General features: G+C 35.6%; 1 protein-coding gene across 1 annotated transcript in view; it reads right to left on the minus strand.

Annotated features, from left to right (window-relative positions):
- LOC105464939 (leucine rich pentatricopeptide repeat containing) overlaps positions 1-19,933 on the minus strand; it is a 117,043-nt gene that overhangs the window by 33,169 nt on the left and 63,941 nt on the right. Inside the window, exons 24-27 of the mRNA XM_011713089.2 lie at positions 14,523-14,647; positions 13,949-14,055; positions 5,759-5,827; positions 4,935-5,025 (exon numbers count right to left, since the gene is read on the minus strand). Of these exons, the coding sequence (XP_011711391.2) occupies positions 4,935-5,025; positions 5,759-5,827; positions 13,949-14,055; positions 14,523-14,647 (392 nt within the window). The remainder of the gene's footprint in view (positions 1-4,934; positions 5,026-5,758; positions 5,828-13,948; positions 14,056-14,522; positions 14,648-19,933) is intronic.

A 19,933-nucleotide genomic window follows, 5' to 3' on the forward strand; every position in this document is an offset into this window, starting at 1 on the left:
TGGACTGTGGGAAGATAGGGAAGGTTTCCAACAGCTAGACACAGTACTGCTAAGGACCTTTAAAAGGGGACTTAATTTTTCTGAACAATAAAAAGGTGGGTGGATAATCTACAGCTCTGTGCCTTTAGGCTGTAAGAATTCTGGGAACATTATTTTCTTTGTTTAAAAATAGCACAAAACTATATAAAAAGCTTCTACTTTGGGAGGACAAGGATATTACAGAGATGCACCTGTTAAAATAGACTACTGGGCAGGCACAGTGGCTCATGTCTGTAATGCCAGCACTTTGGGAAGCTGAGGTGGGCAGATTAGTTGAGGCCAGGAGTTCAAGACCAGCCTGGCCAAGGTGAAACCCCGTATCTACAAAAAATACAAAAATTAGCCACGTGTGGTGGTGCATGCCTATAATCCCAACTACTGGGGTGGCTGAGGTAGGAGAATCACTTGAACTTGGGAGGTGGAGGTTGCAGTGAGCCAAGATTGTGCCACTGTACTCCAGCCTGGGCGACAGAGTGAGACTCTGTCTCAAAAAACAAACAACAACAACAACAAAAGGACTAGCAACTTAAGAAAATATTTCAAAATACAGATGAGAATTAGTATAATATAGCATGAAACAACTCAGTAAATATTTTTCAGAGGGAAAAAATTTCCTGGAATTTTATCTGGATCACAAAATACAAAACAAAGATTTGAAGTAGTCAAGCAAATCAGTGTGTCAAAATCTGCAGCTGTGTGTAAACTCTCACAAATGTGCAGAAAGGCTATGCCTTTTTTTATAATATCCTTTGTGTGTTTAAAATCCTACTGAGACAATAATGTTATTCAAATAATCTAACAGCCACAAACTTGAGCTAAGACCAAGAAATGGACACTCTGCCTCTATAATCACATCACTTTCCTGGAACTCACAGTTCCCTCCTGAAAGAACAAGAGGACAGACTGTTCTAAATGACCTCTGAGAACCCTTACGTTATAAGACCAAAGATTTCTGACAATATTAGTGTATTTTACAAGAATAGACACAGTTGTGGGGCAACATTTTATGGCTATGGAACCAGGGTATACCAGGTGGCACTTTTCACACGTGTTCTCTATGGTATTAAACTAAGAGATCTCTACTTCAGGGTTTTAATCAGAAGGCTGATGGTTTTTACACAATGATATGATGGTGCAATTTCCATATTCCCCATGTCAATTACCTGATTATGGGACCTAAGTATCATTCCCCTATAAAATAAGGATTACAGTCTAGGACAGGAATGATGTAACATAAGCCTGGATTGTCTTGTTATGCCTGAAAACAAGACATTAACAAAGACTAATGGGGTGTGTCAGGCAACATAGAATCCAACACAGGAGCCAATGTGAAGGGGTTCCCAATGGCCAAAGACGAGATAATGTGAACACTAAAACAAATAAGGACTAAAATAAAACACAAATACATTTGAAAAACCCATAAATTCATTAAAAAAAATTCATCAACTTCAGAGGTTTTAAGGATACCAGCAGTCAAGATTCGTTAAAAGAGAGAAAAAGCAAGTATTTTTCTTGTGAATTTATTTCATATTGTTAAGTAAAACAAAAGCCACAGAATACAGTGTAGAAATGTAGAACATGAAACATGTAGAGTATAAAACAATCAAAACAGGATATAAAAGAATCAAAATAATAGGTACATACATAAAAAATATATGGATATAAAGGTAGAGAGAGGGCAGTGTGTAGAGAAGACATGGAAAGGATGGCCAATTGACAAAGTTACATCTGAGATAAGAGGTTAGGGGGCGGCGGTGGACACAATGACGTTTTCAGAGTTACCTAGTATAGTATTATATTGTTTGAATCTTTAGCAATCAGAATATGTTCATTTCACTTGTGTAATAATGGAGGAGGAAAAGGCCACACAATACGAAAAGAAATGTAAATGGCTATACTTACTTGAAGAAATAATATATAAATCATTATTGAGATAGAATAAATGATGAGGTTATACAGACTTTTTAAATAGATTCAAAGAATTATATTGCAAACTTACAAATGTAAGGCAGCTTGACTCTTGGCTAGACTACTATACAAAGAAACTAATTTCTACTTTCTATCTGTAAAGAAGAAGTGTTCAGAACATAGGAAAATGTCATATAGAAATAATAGAAAATTCCTTAAGCAAGTGAGGAAGTCATTTCATTCATGTAATTAATGTTTGTTATAGTTTCTAGAAGCTAATTTTGCAAGACTTGTCACAATGAAAGCTCAAAATATATTGGAAAGGATAGAAATGAAGTTTGAATAATGACAAAATTTTGTAACAGATCATGTTATACTGAGTCCACAGAAAATGCAAGCACTTTTATGTTAATAAAAGCTTGTATTTAAATGTATGTAAGACTTATGCAACGCAGTTCTATGGGTGTTGGCTGAGCTACATATCTGTGTTTTGTGCCTGTTTCTGTAGTATAATTTACCACAAAATTAAGTGTGTACAGGTATGTGAAAAGTACTGTTTTAAAATAAACAAAGGAAAGTTGCTTTTCAACAAATATCTAAAAAAAACTACTAATTCAATCTCTTTCAAGGGCTAAAATTGCATCCTAAGAAAGAAATCCACAATGCAAAATATGGATTTTTAAAAAGTATGAGTCCACATTTACTACCAATTCATATCATATGTTCCATTTCAAAGCAACTGAGTCCATGTAACAATATTTAAATAGTGGCACAAGTCTGAAGGCAAAATGCAGAAGGGGATAGCTTGCTGCTTCTTCAGAAAGGAAAGGATTAGGGCTATTATAATCAGATTATCTATTTATAACATGGCAGAAGGTAGGTATACAAATGTGGTTAAAAAGTATGTATACTTCTCTATAGGATTCCACTGGCTTCCAGCCTCCTAAGAAGCTAACCACACTCTGCCAACCTTCTCAAACTACTGGCTCAAATGCAACGCAAGAATTGGAGACAGGTGTCCAACAGGACAGATAGAGGAAATTAAGGACAAGAAAATAGCATTAAACCTCAAAGACCATATATCCCTAATGGAAATTTTAAGATGAAGCTAAACATTGTATATTTTTATTGTTTCTTTAAAAAAAAAAAAAAAGAAGCCGGGCACAGTGGCTCACGCCTGTAATCCCAGCACTTTGGAAGGCTGAGGCAGGAAGATTGCTTGAGCTCAGGAGTTCAAGACCATCCTGGGCAACGCAGTGGGACCCCGTCTCCACAAAAAGTAAAAGAAAAAAAAAATTTTAGCAGGGTGTGGTGGCACATGCCTGTAGTCCCAGCTACTTGAGAGGCTGAAGTGGGAGGATTTCTTGAGCCCACGAGGTTGAGGCTGCAGTGAGCTCTGATCACACCACTGTACTCTAGCTGGGGTGACCCTGTCTCAAAAACAAAAAACAAAACAAAACTAATAGTGAAAGTTCTTCTGAACAGGAAGAAGTTTGTGTGGCCCTAGACTACCACATACTTACACTTGTTCTTACCCGCTGCGGTGTTAAGACTTGGTGATGGGGCTGACCCTTTCAGCAGAGCACTACCTTTACATCTGCAGTGCCTTCCACAATGTCTAGCACACAGTAAGGGCTTCATAGATTTTTCTTTTTTTTTTCTGAATCAAAGTTTATATAGTCTTCTATGAGGACTACTTGAAATAATAAGACACATTCAGACATACAGTCAGTGTTTCTTTTGAGCTTGGCACATTAGAATTTCATCATGAAACTGTTCTTTAAAAGGAAGAAAAAGTAGGTGCTCAAATACAGATTATAATTTGCAATTTGAGGACCAACTGCCTAAAATACAGGTTTTTAATTCTATACATTCAATACCAACCTCAGCATTGTGTGCAAAAACTTGATCATCGCTCAAGCCAAAGTCTTAAGAATTACACTGTGAAATGTGTATTTCAATACAACCAAAAATTGGAATATAAATTTTTTAGCAAATTTAATTTCATTTACATCATCAAGATGTAAAAGAAAGCTTTCAATGGTAATAAACACAAGTCTGAAAAGACAAATAAATCCCCTTATTTGTTTGGTGAAGGGAAATTTGCCAAGACAAAAGAAGAACAATAAATCTAGATAAATATCCATGAATCATATAGGGAAAGGTCACTGGCTGTTCTAAGTGTTATTCCTCTCCACTAAAAAATCCTAAAAGAAACTGTAAAGCTCCAAATGTGTACACTGGTATAAAAGTACTAGAGCATTGTTGGAAAAGAGAGATCAAAAGTTTCTGAAATGTCAAATACAAATACTAAGATTTTAGCCTCAGAAAAGAGTTAAGGATGTGAATGAACATTAAGGCACAAAAATGAATAACGTAGTGTTGTTTTAGAAATGGAAAATGGAAATCTATTCACAAACCCAGTAACAGGAGATGGGCTGAATAAATTTTAGTACATCTATGTAGTATTTTAGTTATTTGTAGGTGATTAAATATAGAAAACTGTTTGTAATATATAACTGAGTCAAAAATATATGACATTTTAAAAACTGTTTAACAATGAGTTTGTATATAGATATGCAAGATATGCATCTTCTTGCAAAAAGAAAAAAATATCTACATACATCAACGTTTTGGTGGTTACCTATTTATAAAAGTGACCAATAAATTTACCTGAAGGTTTAAATAAAAAGAACAGAAAGATCATTCTTACCTCAAAAAGTCCTATTAAATTCTGTGGTTCTGATGAAGGTTTTCGTACTTTCTCATTATTGCAGTAAGAATGTCAGAAATTATGAAGATATACAGTGCCTAGTGCTACAATATAACATTCTGTGATAAAATTCAATCTAGCCTCTACTTGAGCCTCTGTTGAATGAAAACTGCCTTCTGACAATCCCTGGAGCTCCCTCAAAACCAAACACTCCTTTCCTGCCACTGCCTTCAACAGAATAAATGAAAACATGAAGAATAGTTAAATCACTTACTATACAGTTTTAGCAGATTGTAGTACATCTGGTCTCTATCACATTCAAATAGCTTCTGTGTCAGCTCCACTAATTTTTCCAGAGTTTCAACCTTAAAAGTAAGATTAAGAGACAGATCTACCTTGCTATATATTTTATAGTTAAGAAACAGCAGTGGAATAATCTTTCAAATTAACTTTACCAAAGGGCAGTTTAACTTCATTTCAAAAGTTAATGGGCTGAGCACAACAGTGTGAATGAACTTAATGCCACTGAACTGTATACTTATACAGGGTTAAATGATAAATCTTACATTATATTTATTTTACCACGATTTTAAAAAAATTTGGAGTCAAGAACACAACGTGAATAACTAATTCAAAGATATCTGGGTGGGAGAACTCAATGAGAATATCGTACACTAACAAAATACTTCTCCCTCCAAATTTTACACTCTTCTTGCCCTGGGGCTTTTATTTGGCATGATGCAAACAGGTACCTGCACCAGAGGAGGGCAAGCAGAAATTCCAGAGCTCTGGGAAGCAACTCCTCCTGCCACTAAGGACTAATGAAGGCTTAGTGCATTAGTGCCAAAGACACAAGGTCGGCCTGCTCCAACCAACTAGTTAAAGATAAAATCTTCAGGGCCCAGGTTAACAATTTAGGGTTTCTACTGCACCTCAGGAATAATAAATAAGCCATTGCTTATCTGGCAAACAACCAAGATAAACACTGCTTCTACAATGCCCCATCTCTCGAAATCCCCAAACGTTCACGTGACACAGAGGACCCTTGCCTTTTACTCACAGTTTTAGGTGACTGAGACATCAGAATCAAATACAAACCTGATTATTTGCAATACATTTGTCACAAAACCACTGAAGCCTTGTAGATCGAGCTCTAATCCCTGGAGTCTGTAAAATAAAATAATCACATAGCACCCAATGTAAGGCTTCGGCTGAATATTATTTTTTTCCTCAAAGACAGTTTCTTTTCTTATGAATTTGCTGCCAAACATATATACTAAACTTATACACTAAACTATATATACTAGTATACAATGTATATACTAAATTTATACTATAACTAATACAAAACTAAAATTAACCCCATAGTTATCATAGACCTTTAAGTAAGATTAGAACAGAGCATAAAACACAACCTATATTTAACCTGTGCCTAGAAGATGCCAATTATTTCCAAATGCTGCATTGCAGGTCAATGTTCATTCCATAAATCTTTAATTAATAAAATGGTTATACTTTCTTTAGTTCAAAAATAAGCGATAAACTAGAAAACGTCAAATAAAACATGGGTGTGTCAACATTCACATGCATGTGCTCTTTATTTTTTTATTTTTTGAGACAGAGTCCCACTCTATTGCCCAGAATGGAGTGCAGTGGCATGATCTCGGCTCACTGCAACCTCCGCCTCATGGATTTAAGCAATTCTCCTGCCTCAGCCTCCCAAGTAGTTAGGATTACAGGTGTGTGCCACCACGCCTGGCTAATTTTTATATTTTTGGTAGAGACGGGGATGCACCATGTTCGCCAGGCTGGTCTCAAACTCCTGGCCTCAAGTGATCTGCCCATCTCAGCCTCCCAAAGTGCTGGGATTACAGGCATGGGTCACCACGCCTGACCACATGTGCTCTTTCGCATTTACACTCTCTCTCTTGAACACACACACACACACTTACTTTAAATACTCCAATAGACTCAGGAGACAAAAATTATCAATGTTACACAAAATAACAATTGTCACAATAATAAACCATTGGCTTTCGTTTTTAAAAGAAAATGCTTTGCAAAATTCACAGTGATAAAAGTACTCTAATGACTTTTGCCTAGCACCTAAAACTAAATGTTTAGACAGCAAAACAAGCTAAGTACTTTAAAATTGGTTTATAGTCTTAGTTTATTTAAACAATTGAGACATATGTTACATCCTCAATTCGAAATTACTATTGTTTGGTCAGTAAGTCTGGCCTCAAAGCACTTATTTTACAGTTTTGGATACTGGAATAAAATACAAAGCATTTCAACATAATTCCAAGGATTTGTCACTCTATAGTATTTTCATCATCTGTAAGAGGGCTTCACCATTAAATACTACATTTCAATCACAGCATTATAAGAAAACTACATACCCATTAGCCCTGGCTGTTACAGTCTAGAGGAGGTACCTTTACTGCTTTCTCCACTCACTTCTGTTGATCAAACCAGGTATCCCTTGAATCTAATCTCTTATTTATAAGTCCTCATTATTTTTAATTAAAAAAAAAAAACATTGTACAATGTTAATTTACGTACTGAAGTGGAAACTAACATCTTGCAGCTTTGGTGGGATGACAGAAAAACTGGTAGACTAGAAGTTGGATAACTTGTTCTCATTTCTTGTATCCACTTTTTGGGATACAGGAAATCACTGATGAATAAATTAGTCATGGAAATATAGTCTCAAATACTATTAATGTCTATATTCAGGCACAATTTCTTCTCAAGGATTTTTCTTACGTTATTTATTTCGTTTCACATGCGTAATACTGAAAATGAAAGCAATGTCAATATATACTAAAAGCCCTTGAAAAATTAAGAAATAATCCTCTTCAGAACATGGCAATATGCAAGGACTACACTCACTTACAACTTTCAATATTATTGCTGATCCAAATGCCAACAATCTAAACAGCACAACTTTTATGACATACTCTTTCGGTTTGTGGCTGATTAATCTGCCTGTCTTTGGCAAGACAGCCGATTTATATGGCAGATCTTCCCATGTTTCATTTTGAAATTGAGAACTTCAAATATAAATCTCAATCATCAAAAGAACATCTAGGTCAGATTAACTAAATCTCCTAGGCTGCTGTAATAGTCAAGATTTCTGGCTTATCTCTTAACATCGGAACACTGCAAGTTGAAAGCAGAAATAGAAAATGTAATAAAAACATGGAGAAGAATAGAATTCTAATTGGGATGTTAAATATAACATCAAAAAAGTTAATGTTAATTAAACTCATCTTTAGTTCTTTCTGTGTTGCCATATACAATCTATCTAATGAATAGTGAGGATAAAATAATTATTTTTATAGAAACAATTGCATGTTTGTTTCCACCTGAGCTACTGTGCTTCAAACCACAACTTTCTACAGTTGCAATTCACTAAGTTTAATTGTACAGGGGGAAAAAGTAATCCAAAGCCAAAAATAATTGTCATTACTTTAATTTCATTGCAACACTCTGATATAAATTTACCATAAAAGCTTATCATAAACTTCTATGTATACTAGTAAAAACAGATATCCAATAATTATTACCTGTTAAGTAAAAAGAAATGAAAGTTTTTCTACTGCATTTCAAACTCTGTCTCAAGGAAGATTATCCTGAATTTAACTCAAATAGAAATTTTCACCTGTTCTGATTTTTCTTGCCACTACTGCTGGAGATGTCAAATGAAAGCAACAACAAAAACCGCCCGCTCTAGCCTCATGTCCCCTAGTTAACACAGTAGGAGGAAAAACCATGTCCACAAGGACTTTAAAGAAGGGACAAAGACAAGAACATGCTGGAGAAGGTGGCATGCACCTGTAGTCCCAGCTACTCGGGAGGCTGAAACTGGAGAACTGCTTGAGGCCAGAAGTTCAAGGCTGCAGTGTGTTATGACTGCACCTGTGAATAGCCAATGCACTCCAGTCTGGGTAACATAATGTGACCCCCGTCTCTTAAAAAAAAAGAAAACAACATCCCCACCCCAACCTAAGTACCGTTCAAGTACAACTGACCCGTGAACAATATAGGGGTTAGAGTTTGACCATCTGTGCAGTCAAAAAGCCACATATAACTTTTGACTTCCCAAAGACTGAACTACTAATAGTCTACAGGTGACTGAAGTCTTACCAATAACAAATAATTGATTAACGCACATTTTGTATGTTACATGTATTATATACTATATCCTTACAATAAAGTAAGCTACAGCAAGAAAATGTTAAGAAAATCGTAAGAGAAAATACATTTACAGTATTGTATTTTTTGATATTGTGAGTTTATGACATCTTTTTACAAGATGAATTTCTATCTGAAATGGCAGGCAACCAGAGCTGCAAACCTCAATCTACAGTACATATCAAGCAATTCAACCTTTTCTTGAAATGTCACAACTTTACTTCTTAGAAGCACTTCCAGCATCACTAGTGATACTGTGTATGGATGTCATGGTGTTATTCAAAATAATTACAGTAATACAATATGTACTACAGTGAATTTAATGTACTTATGACTAGTACTTTGTTACTTTTGTTTACATTTCTCTCAGCTGTGAATGGCAGCATGTATAGTCTATGTGTGTGTAAGTTTTGATAAATGTTAACTTTTAATAATAGATTTGTATATGTTTTGTGGTAGCAAATGATAAGATAGACTAGAATCTGCCTATATTTTAAGCATTCATGACATACCTTTTTCTTAATTTTTTCAGTATTTCTAGGCTATGCAGTTCATCTGCGAGTTTTTTCAAATCTCCAAAAACTTCTCCAATATAGTTACTGAAAAAAAGCCTACACGTAAGTGGACCTACATAATCCAAACCTACGTTGTTCAAGGATCAACTATATTTATCCCCATAGATAGCACAGAACAAGGGAGCAGGAAAGGTCTCATGGTACTGATTAAATCTTTTAGCATTTGTCCTTTTCTCTAAAATTTTCCAAGATAGACTTGAAGACCATGTATAATAAGGGGGAAAATATGAACTAAAAATTATCCACCTGACCAGGTGTTATAGGAGACACTAAACTAACTCACGAAAGAAGGGGGTATACATTTACATGAGAACTGACATATCTTGAAATTTTGGGGGACAAGACAAAAAAACAAAAACAAACAAATGAAAAAAAACCCCTAGCTCTAAAATCCATTGTCTGTGTATAGGATTCACCCTGGCTTATTAAGGAAGGCAAATGGGAGAAAAAGTCCTGAATTAGTAACAAAGACTGGGAGATCACTGGAATCCAAACTTTTGGTCTTAAAAGTCATCAAAAGAGTTTTTCCCCCCACTGAGAAGAGATCAAAATTTACTCTGGCTACAGTGTGATGGAAAAGCAAAACAGCAGATAAGGAGAGAGGGAAAAGTCAAGAAAGAGGAATTCTGGAGAAACGGTAAGTTGTTTTTGACAGTTCAGATATTGAGGGGTCATGAGATCATGGAGGTAGGAAGGTACAGGGGAACCAACAGAAAACAGAAACTCAGGGCCTGGTTTCAAATTCCATAACTACTATACGTTGAGTATCCCTTATCCAAAATGCTTGTGACCAGAAGCGTTTCAGATTTCAGATTTTTCTGACTTTTGGATTATCTGTATTATTTACTAGTTGCACATTCCAAATTCGAAAATCCAAAATCTTGTAAGCATTATTTTTAACGGCCACATCATTCCATTTCATAAACAAACTTAAGTTCATTTGTACCCTTTCTCCTTTGAGAAAAACTTTCACTGTTACAGGTAATAATCATAATTTATATCTTTACCTACTTTGGTTTTCAGATCATTTAGGCTCATTTAGGATCATTTCTCAAAAGTGGGTCAAATGTCATTACCATTTTGAAAGCCCCTGATACATAAAGACAGCAATGTTGTTATGACTTTATGGATGGGATCTCCTTTATGGTTCCTATAGCAGAGCCAGAACTAAAACTCAGGGTTCCTGAGTGCTAGTCCAATACTCCTATTGCTAGAAATTATGGTAAAATAAGGTATTTCTCTGTAAACAAACAAACAGAAAAATGACTTCATTCTTTTAGTCTATGATCTTTTCAGGTACTTCATTTACCTCCCAGGAAGAAAGTGTTGCAGACCATATCAAGTTTCACTTTTCGGGTTACTCATTCTTTTTTTTCAAGACCAGGCAGAGATTATATATACAAGAAAAAAGTTAAATAACGTATGAAATGTAACCATATTAAAGGTTTTCTATCAAGAAATGTATTATTGAATTTAACCCTTACCCCTTTGAGCAGTTCTGCAATCACTTACTGAATGCCTGTCATGTGCCAGGCACTGCTAGGTTCTCAGAACCAGCACAAAGATGAGAAAAAAATTCTGCTTTAAACTTAGCATTTCTTACTCTAACCTCTTCCCTTGGGTTTGATTCCCAAGAGTTCTTGAGACAGCCTACAGAGGATATATCTGCAGAAGAGATAAAAAGATTGACTTCTACACAGGAAAGAATGGCATAGAGAAGGAAGGGAATCAAACTAACATTTATTAAATGTCTGATAATGTACCAGACACTCCAGACGTCATTTTATTAGTATTATCTAATAAGAGTTCTAAGAGGCAGAAGGATAAAGGGAGGAACCTCTTTGCTGCCTCAGGGTCCTGGCCCAGGCAGTTCCTTCTGCTTGGAATGCTTTTGTCTCTACTCTAAGTGGAAATGCACAATTCATCTTTTAATTCTCACCCCAAACACTGCTACACTCAAAATTAGGGTAATGGTGGTGGATTTTTAAGACACTTTACTCAGTCATCTCAAATGCTATGTAAATGACGGATAGAGACCTGACTTAACAGAAAATAGGGTGAATTAACATAGGTACAAGATAAATGGAGCTCTTAGATCTGATACAGTATCTCCTATCATGAACCCTTAAAGTTGGCATTGGCAGATTTCTTCATCTGAAACCTCCAGAATGAAGCTCTTTAGCGAAGGTGATTGATAGCATTTGCATGGCTTCCGAGTTGGACCAGTTTCCCCTTCCCTCCTTCCTTTCCTTCTCAGTCTTTCTCCCTTCCCTTCATTCCAGTTGAAGAGATAGACCTTTAATAAGAGAATCTACAGAACGTAGTAATTGCTGTAAGATGAAGTGTTATAGAAAGGACTTTTTTCAGGTCTTTCTGAGGATGGCTTGTGCCCAGGAGGTCAAGGCTGCAGTAAGCTAAGCCACCGCTGTACTACACAGCCTGGGTAACAAAGCAAGACGCTGTCTCAAAAAAAAAAAAAAAAAAAAAAAAGACTGGAGACTGTCAAATATATTACACATAACACATGATACACGTATGCCAACTCATTTTAAAAACAGACAGACAAAAAAACAGGTCATATTTACTACACACTGAAGCTTGCCTATGACTGGTTTATCTAATTATTTCCACAATGCTCCAAATACAAAGCAAGTCTGGAAATTCAACCATAGTGAATCTACCCAATGATAAGACACTATTGCTTTTTTTGGGAATTATAAAAATGTTGCTCATGACTTGTAGTATTCTTTCTGTAAAGCTATTCTTTACCCTTTAAAAAATTTTGTACACACCTACTATAAAAATTCTGTCACCAGCAGACAGCCATTCCTAAATGTGGTTGTACTCTGGCAAAGCTCTAAGTAATTAAGAGGCAGTCTTCTCTTGCCTATTCATGTGACAAACATGTACCTTATGCTGAACGTCGTATTTTGAATTATGTGAGGTAAAGAAGACAACACAATCCTTATAAGGGGCAAAGGGAATTATTATTATTGATCACTTACCATAATCCAGGAAACATGCAAGCTGCTTTACACTACATTATGTGATTGAATCTTAAAGACAGATATTATGTTCTCTTTTATACATGAGGAAGCTTAGAAAGGTTTAGTAACTTGTCCATTATCACATAAGCAGGTAGATGGCAAAACAAGAAATCACTCTTCTGCCTCTGGCTCTATCACATCTTACTACACAAAGACAGGCACATGCTTTCCTCCTGTAGAACCTCTCAAAGCTGAGCTTCATTTCTGCTCTGATCAGTGACCTGCTAATACTGACACTGTACATATAGGGCAGCAGAACTCAATAGCCAGACAGCTCTTTTCAGGTTTGGATTCACTGTACTTTCAGAAGTGAATGTGGAAGAAATTATACCATTTTCTAGAAAATGTAAATGAACCACTTAAACTACAGAAGCGCCTGTCCAACATAGCATGACAGCACGCCCCACTGTCCGCTGACAAGTGGGCAGACTGAGTCATAAAATGAAAAGAGAAGAAAGTTCTGAATTGATTTCACAGTCCTCCTTTTCTATACTACACCATTCTCTTCAAAAAACATCAGGAGGAAAAAAACATAGTTTTCTGGGTTATGTGCCTACATTTTCAGTTTCATGATAAGCAGTCATCAATATACAAAAATAAGGAGGTCAAACACCACTGTTGCATCCTGTCCCCTGTTTATTTTTGGAAAACAACACTGACTAAAAGCAAAGTATAATCTGAGAAAACCCATGATTATTGATGTATTTATAAGTTAACAGTTTTAATCACATGAAATAATTTTTCTTAAGGCAATGGGTCTATCTTCTGTGAAATGTTTTGTTTTCTTAGTGGACACAGAATTGTTTAATAGTGAAATTAATCACAATTTGGACAGACTTTTATAGTTAGCCCTTGACTTATCAATTCCACCAAGCAAAATTTAGTAAAGCCTAGATAAAATATACTAATCCTAAATAGGCCAGGTTTGTCACCTACCATTTCCCATAAGCTGCTTACCATAGTGGAAAAAAAAAAAAGAAGAAGAAGAAGAAGAAAAAAATTTAAATTAAATGCCAAACAGTTGCAGACAGCACTTGTTTGGCTGATTAACTTGTAGACAAGCATTACAAATAAATCTGAGCATGGTCTGCAGCAAATTAAATTCCACTGCTTTTAAGAACAAAGAATTCTTTGGCAAAGAGGATTAGCAACTTTACACCCCGGAATGCCAGTTTAATTTAATTGTTCCACAATCCAAGATTTAATATGCAAATATCATTTTGATATATAATAGTGAATTTAACAAAGTGAGGAAACAAATTTAATATACAACCAGACTGCCTTTTCTGAACTGTAATTATATACAAAAAAGAAGCTGGCCGAGATCCCCCTCCCCCCACATTATTGGGATTGAATTCTATTAACATGAATCAGAACAAGTGTAATTAAAGGTTAAAATTTTTAAATGTATTCTAATTAAGAGTCTAAATAGCTCTACAATTAGAATACTGTAGTTAAAATCATACCTCAATGATCTTCTTGGCCTCTTTGTAATTTCCTGTTTGTAGGAAGGCAAAGAAGAGATCATAGAGCATCACCATTTCACCTTGTTCTTGGCTCACAAAGTCCATTGCTAGGGAGGAGAGAAAAAATATACATATTAGGAGAAAAAAAAAAAAACACCAGAAAAAACAGTATCATATGAAGTTCCAGACAAATACAAGAAAAATTTGTTTTAAAAAACAAATATTAAGAATAACTTAAAGATTATAGCTATATTGACTAATTAAGTACCTAACAGAGTAGCTTCAAAGAGAACTAGTAAGGATAAGGGTAAAAAAATCTTCATAAAGGCAGATCACCAAGAAGTAGAACACAAAAATAATAGACATTTTTTCAAAATGAACAGTTACTAAAATCAAGAACATGTATAATATTGGAAATCTACCCGATATTTTTCTTTTAGATTTCACAAGTATAAAGAAAGTTTATCTGAATGTGCTGGCCTTCTGCTGAAGTTTCTCTTAACAATACACTAAGATTAAATAAGCAAGAAGGGAAAAAAATCCAACTACATTAAGATATTAGAAAGTGACTAACCTTTCTGAATTAGATCAGTCTCGCCTTTCTCTATCAGTTTACACAAGATATCATGCATCCTTGGTAGTATTTTATACTTTTCACAGCAGTCAATGGCGACATCAAGAGCGGTAGACGGGTCATCCCTTAGAAGCAAAAAAATTAACGAATAAAATAAATCTAATTCAGCTTAGTCTCTCAGTAATACTTTAGAGAGGTGTTTAATGACCAGTTAATATGTAAACAACTGAGCTTTACTTAAGGTAGAGAACCACAAAGCTAAAATGAGGGGAAAAAAAGAAACAATTTCTCTGTATAAGTAAATGTTCAGAATACGTACATCATCAGCAGTCCACTATTTACTCTGCTTCATCTTTTATTATTTCATGTGTTAAACGGTACTTTTTTTAAAAGTCCAAATAGATAAAGGCATTCTCTGATTTTATTATAAATTCTGACTTTATGTAGTAAGTGCTGTAAGAATGTATTATTTCTAGTCAGGCACGGTGGCTCTCGGCTGTAATCCCAGCAGTTTGGGAGGCTGAGGCTGGTGGATCACCTGAGGTGAGTCAGGCTGAGCCACCGCGCCCGGCGAAATCAGTTCCTTAAACAGTGTGGTACTATATTCTTGTGGGTCCTTAAAAAGTATTCTTCCCCCCTTTAAAAGGACAACGTCGGCCGGGCGCGATGGGTCACGCCTGTAATCCCAGCACTTTGGGAGGCCGAGTTGGGCGGATCACGAGGTCAGGAGATCGAGATCATCCTGGCTAACACGGTGAAACCCCGTTTCTACTAAAAAATACAAAAAAACTAGCCGGGTGAGGTGGCGGGCGCCTGTAGTCCCAGCTACTGGGGAGGCTGAGGCGGGAGAATGGCGTGAACCCGGGAGGCGGAGCCTGCAGTGAGCCGAGATCCGGCCACTGCACTCCAGCCTGGGCGACAGAGCGAGACTCTGTCTCAAAAACCAACCAAACAAACAAAAATGGACAATGTCAGTATGAGAAATATTTAAGATCTTGCAAGACCGGGTGTGGTGGCTCACGCCTGTAATCCCAGCACTTTGGGAGGCCGAGGAGGGCGGATCACCTAAGGTCGGGAGTGTGAGACCAGACTAACCAACATGAAGAAACCCCATCTCTACTAAAAATACAAAATTAGCTGGGCGTGATGGCGCATGCCTGTAATCCCAGCTACTCCGGGGGCTGAGGCAGGAGAATCCCTTGAACCCGGGCGGTGGAAGTTGCAGTTAGCTGAGATCGTGCCACTGCACTCCAGCGCAACAAAAGTGAAACTGTTTCCAAAAAAAAAAAATCCTTTGGAAAAATTATAGAGATTATATGATCCAATTCTACTTGCCACCCACTTTTACTTTAAAAGAAATAAAGAAATTGGGGCATCTAGAGACTAGCTGATTTGATTAAGGCTAACAGGTAAACAGAGCAAGCAAGTCGTTGGACTTCCCATTGTCAGTTCAGTACATCTAATTACACATTATGCTTTATTAAAAGTACTGGTATCTGAATAATAAAGTGGTGCAATTTAGAATAAGAAATTAAAGATTTATGAAAAGAGAGTATGAAAGGTATTTTTAAAAGAGGCATGGTTAAAGACATGGCTCCAAGTACAACTAGTGACAATTAGTGAAAATCTTTGTAGAGAATATAAATTTCTCATACACAAAACAGTTCTCAAAATCAGAAAGTCTTTTTATACTTTCCGTTAAAGCCTTCACGTTTTTGTCCCTTATACAAATGTTACGCTGCCCTAAATTGAATTACTATTTTACCTAGATTTGATTTTAAGCCATACTAAAGAAGTAAAAGACAACGAAGAAATGTTAACTTTGTTGCAATAATACTGACACAGTGAAAAACGATGAAACTCTTACCTTATACCCTTACTAAGCCCTGTTTACAGTGCATCTTCTGGCACCCTACAGAGTCATTTGAATTTTTGTCATTTGGGGTGAAGACTAAATTACAGGTTAATTTCAAAACCGCAAGTAGATGTTGCAGGCTAGATTACTGTCATACAAGAGAAATGGTACAGTAGCTACCACATATGATATAAAGCTTTATATAATCAGTATTTTCCCTTACTTCAGACACAGGTTCAGTTATTGCCCTTCTATAATTCTGCTTAACGAAAAACTACTAAAACATTTTTTAAGGGCAAAGCTAACACATACAATTTTTTTTTAAGCGGCATGATTTGCTTTTCCAGATCAATTCCCAAACTAGAATAGTATTGTCTCAATTGTATTTCCCCCTACATTAGGTCAAAGCTATCAATAAATGAATGAATAATTGTTCTGTCAATCAAAGCGACATGTTAATAGTCTTTGGTCTCCAAATATATGCTTCTGAAGATTATACATGTTCAGAACAACAACAGAAAAGACAAGAATAGCAAAATGGAAATAAGTCATATACTTGTAATTTTAAGTACCAACATTACTGCTCTTAGGATGCCAACAAAATGAATTAGAAATTTACAATGAAATACCTCATACAAAGTGTACTGGAGATAAAAAGTTAATGACTAGTCAGTTCTTCAGTCCCTGTTATCTAATCCTGACTTGTGGTTGGATCATGTCATTTTAAAAGATAAAAATTTACATTCCCCACATAATTTATGTCACTATTAATCTTTCATATTAAAGCTTGAAAACTTAGGTGATGATGGAAATGAAAAATATGGTTAAAAGCACCTAAAATTTGCATTGCTATGAAGATAGCTGTGTAGTCATAGGACTTTGGGATTTCCATCCCAACTGATAAGAGTACTTATGCTACTCAGCTGTAGCAATGTGATACATTTCTAGAAGCGGTGATGAAAAGCAGGTTATCACAACAGCTGAACTCAAGGACATTTGGGTTCCCTCTTAGTTCTAATAGGTTCTATGACTCTGTGCTTATTAGGTTCATCTAAAGTGTTTTGCACAAGCAGAGAAAATCGTCAGGTGAAAATACCACTTTTATTAGGCAGGATGAAATCCGTAAGGGAAGCACAATATCAAAAGGAGAAAGGTAAAAACTGCTTTACAGCCAAAATGTGGGACAACACATTACCAATCAGTATACTTCTAGCTTCTGTGACCCAAAGTGATCTATGAATTTCGTTGAGCGCTAGAAATGATTTAAAAATCCTATTAAGAAATAACAATAATCCTTTGAAGAAATTAATGTTGACACATTAATTTTACATTCGAAACTTTGAGCCCATGCTTGTATCAGCATATATGCATAATTCCTAAAGCTTTACAAATATTTAAAGCCTCACTCCTAATAAAAATTGTCAATGCTTTCACAAATGACACTAAAAGAAAAATCAACTCTATAGCATACTATTATCCCTTTAAAAAAAAAAATCAAGACAACTCCCCGAAAATTTCAGTAGATTACATAATTTTCATGCATAAAATTACATACACTAATAAAAAGCAATCATTTTAAAAAGCAGTATTTTGTTTGGTGCAAATTAAAAATATAAGCTTTACAAAAATTCTGTGAGTCTATGAAATAAAGGTAAAATTGAGGAAAAGATTCTGTAATTCTAAATTTTAAGAACATATATATGAGATAGGCTGGGTCCAGCAAGAAATTTGGAAACTTAAAATAGCGTTAAATTCATTAGCTTGAATGGACTCACTTGGCCTGTATCAAAATTCATTCTAGAATCTAGAATTCAGTTCTTAAGGGAACATGACTACACAGAACTACTATAAACTACAATTTCTTATTATTACATGGACAAACATCCAGAAAAATAAGCTTGAAGCTCAGATGGCAAATCTGATAGTACCACTTGTTTGAGTCCTCATTCTGAAACTGAAGTATGCTATAACGTCACTGACAGAAAAACAAACACCACGTAGCATGTAAGTTTGCTGGACAGACATTTCTATGGGACATCCACCAATCATAAAACTATCCACTTTGAGATACCAAGAAACACGTACTCCTAACTCATATACATTCCTCAATACATATACCTGTAAAATCATAAATGTGTTTCATACAATCTGGAATTGTTAACACAACCACGAGTGACAACTATCTATTCATCTATCAGTAGCTTTAAACTTAGTCTCGCAACTTATACTAAGTAACTTTCTAATTCCAGAGAGTATACTTAAACAACAGAAGAAAGATAACAAATACTGATTTCTTTTTTATTGGAATAAAGTACTTTAACCTTATACATTGTTAGTGAAGTGGCAATTTATGTAAAGGGCCTTCCTTACTGAAATGCTCTCAAATCTGAAATCACTACAGAAAAGAGGGGCTGTGGGGGGAGAAAAAAAGTTTAAAAAAGAAAAAACAAACAAAAACCAAACTGAACTCCTTAAAAACAAACTCTCTTACAAATCCTAAGCAGATGTTCAATATGGGAAGACACCAATTCAAGAGAAGCCATCATCTTCACAAAAATTATTCTGTTGAGAGAACCAGCACTTGAAAGAGCTAAATGTTTTTTTTTTCTGTTCATCATCTATAAATGAGGAATCTTCAAGGAGACTGGTGTTGCAATTACAACTAATCCTCCCCAAAAAATTAACTGTGTTGAAGGCTTTGTAATTTCCCTAGGTACAATTTAGCTGTCACTTACTTTAAAATTTACTCAAACATGCGTTCCGAACAGCACTAACTTCACATGTCAAGTGCTTTCCAGCCAATTGAGTCTAAACTGGAAGTCGGTGTTAAACAACTGAATGATTAGACAAGATAGCTCATTTCCCTGCTCTTTTGTTCAGAATAAAATGCCACATTTACATTATCAGGCTCAACAGGATTTTCTGACAGAGGGAGAAAAAACCCTACTGCACACTGTCCGTACTAAGCACATGAAGCCTGTCATTTACCAATCATCCTTCAAAAAGCAATAGCCATGAATGTAACTTAATTACGACCCAATGATCCTTGACGAAAAATCATCTTATCACTGTCCTGTTCCCCTAGGGCAAACGAACCACTTTTTGTCCTTTGGCACTGATGATGCTAAATTCTTAATTGCAATAATGGAGTAAAAGAGCCAAACCTCCTTAATTTCCTCTCAGCACATAAGGAGTTCTACTCTAGAAGGCAAGCATTCCTATAAATAATAAAAGTATCCAGTACAAATGAACATGCTAAAATTGAAGGGGAGCGTGTATAACAGAATCATCAACATTTAAAAAAGCCTATTTCCCATTTATGTATCATATTAAAGTGTTGCCAGTGAGTTCCAAAAACATTGTTACAAGTTCATCTTAGAGAAATTGTGACCTTTATGAAGAACTCAAGATTAATTTAGCAAGAATTCTGGGAGGACAGCATAAATGAAGTTCATTATACACTTAAATGAAATGCATATGTACATATACAGATTATAACACAAACCAGCACAAAAAAGTCCTTAATGGAAAGCAGAAATTAAAGCTGCTTTGATCA

The sequence above is a fragment of the Macaca nemestrina genome, chromosome 13, assembly GCF_043159975.1.
Source record: "Macaca nemestrina isolate mMacNem1 chromosome 13, mMacNem.hap1, whole genome shotgun sequence".
Taxonomy (NCBI): Eukaryota; Metazoa; Chordata; class Mammalia; order Primates; family Cercopithecidae; genus Macaca; species Macaca nemestrina.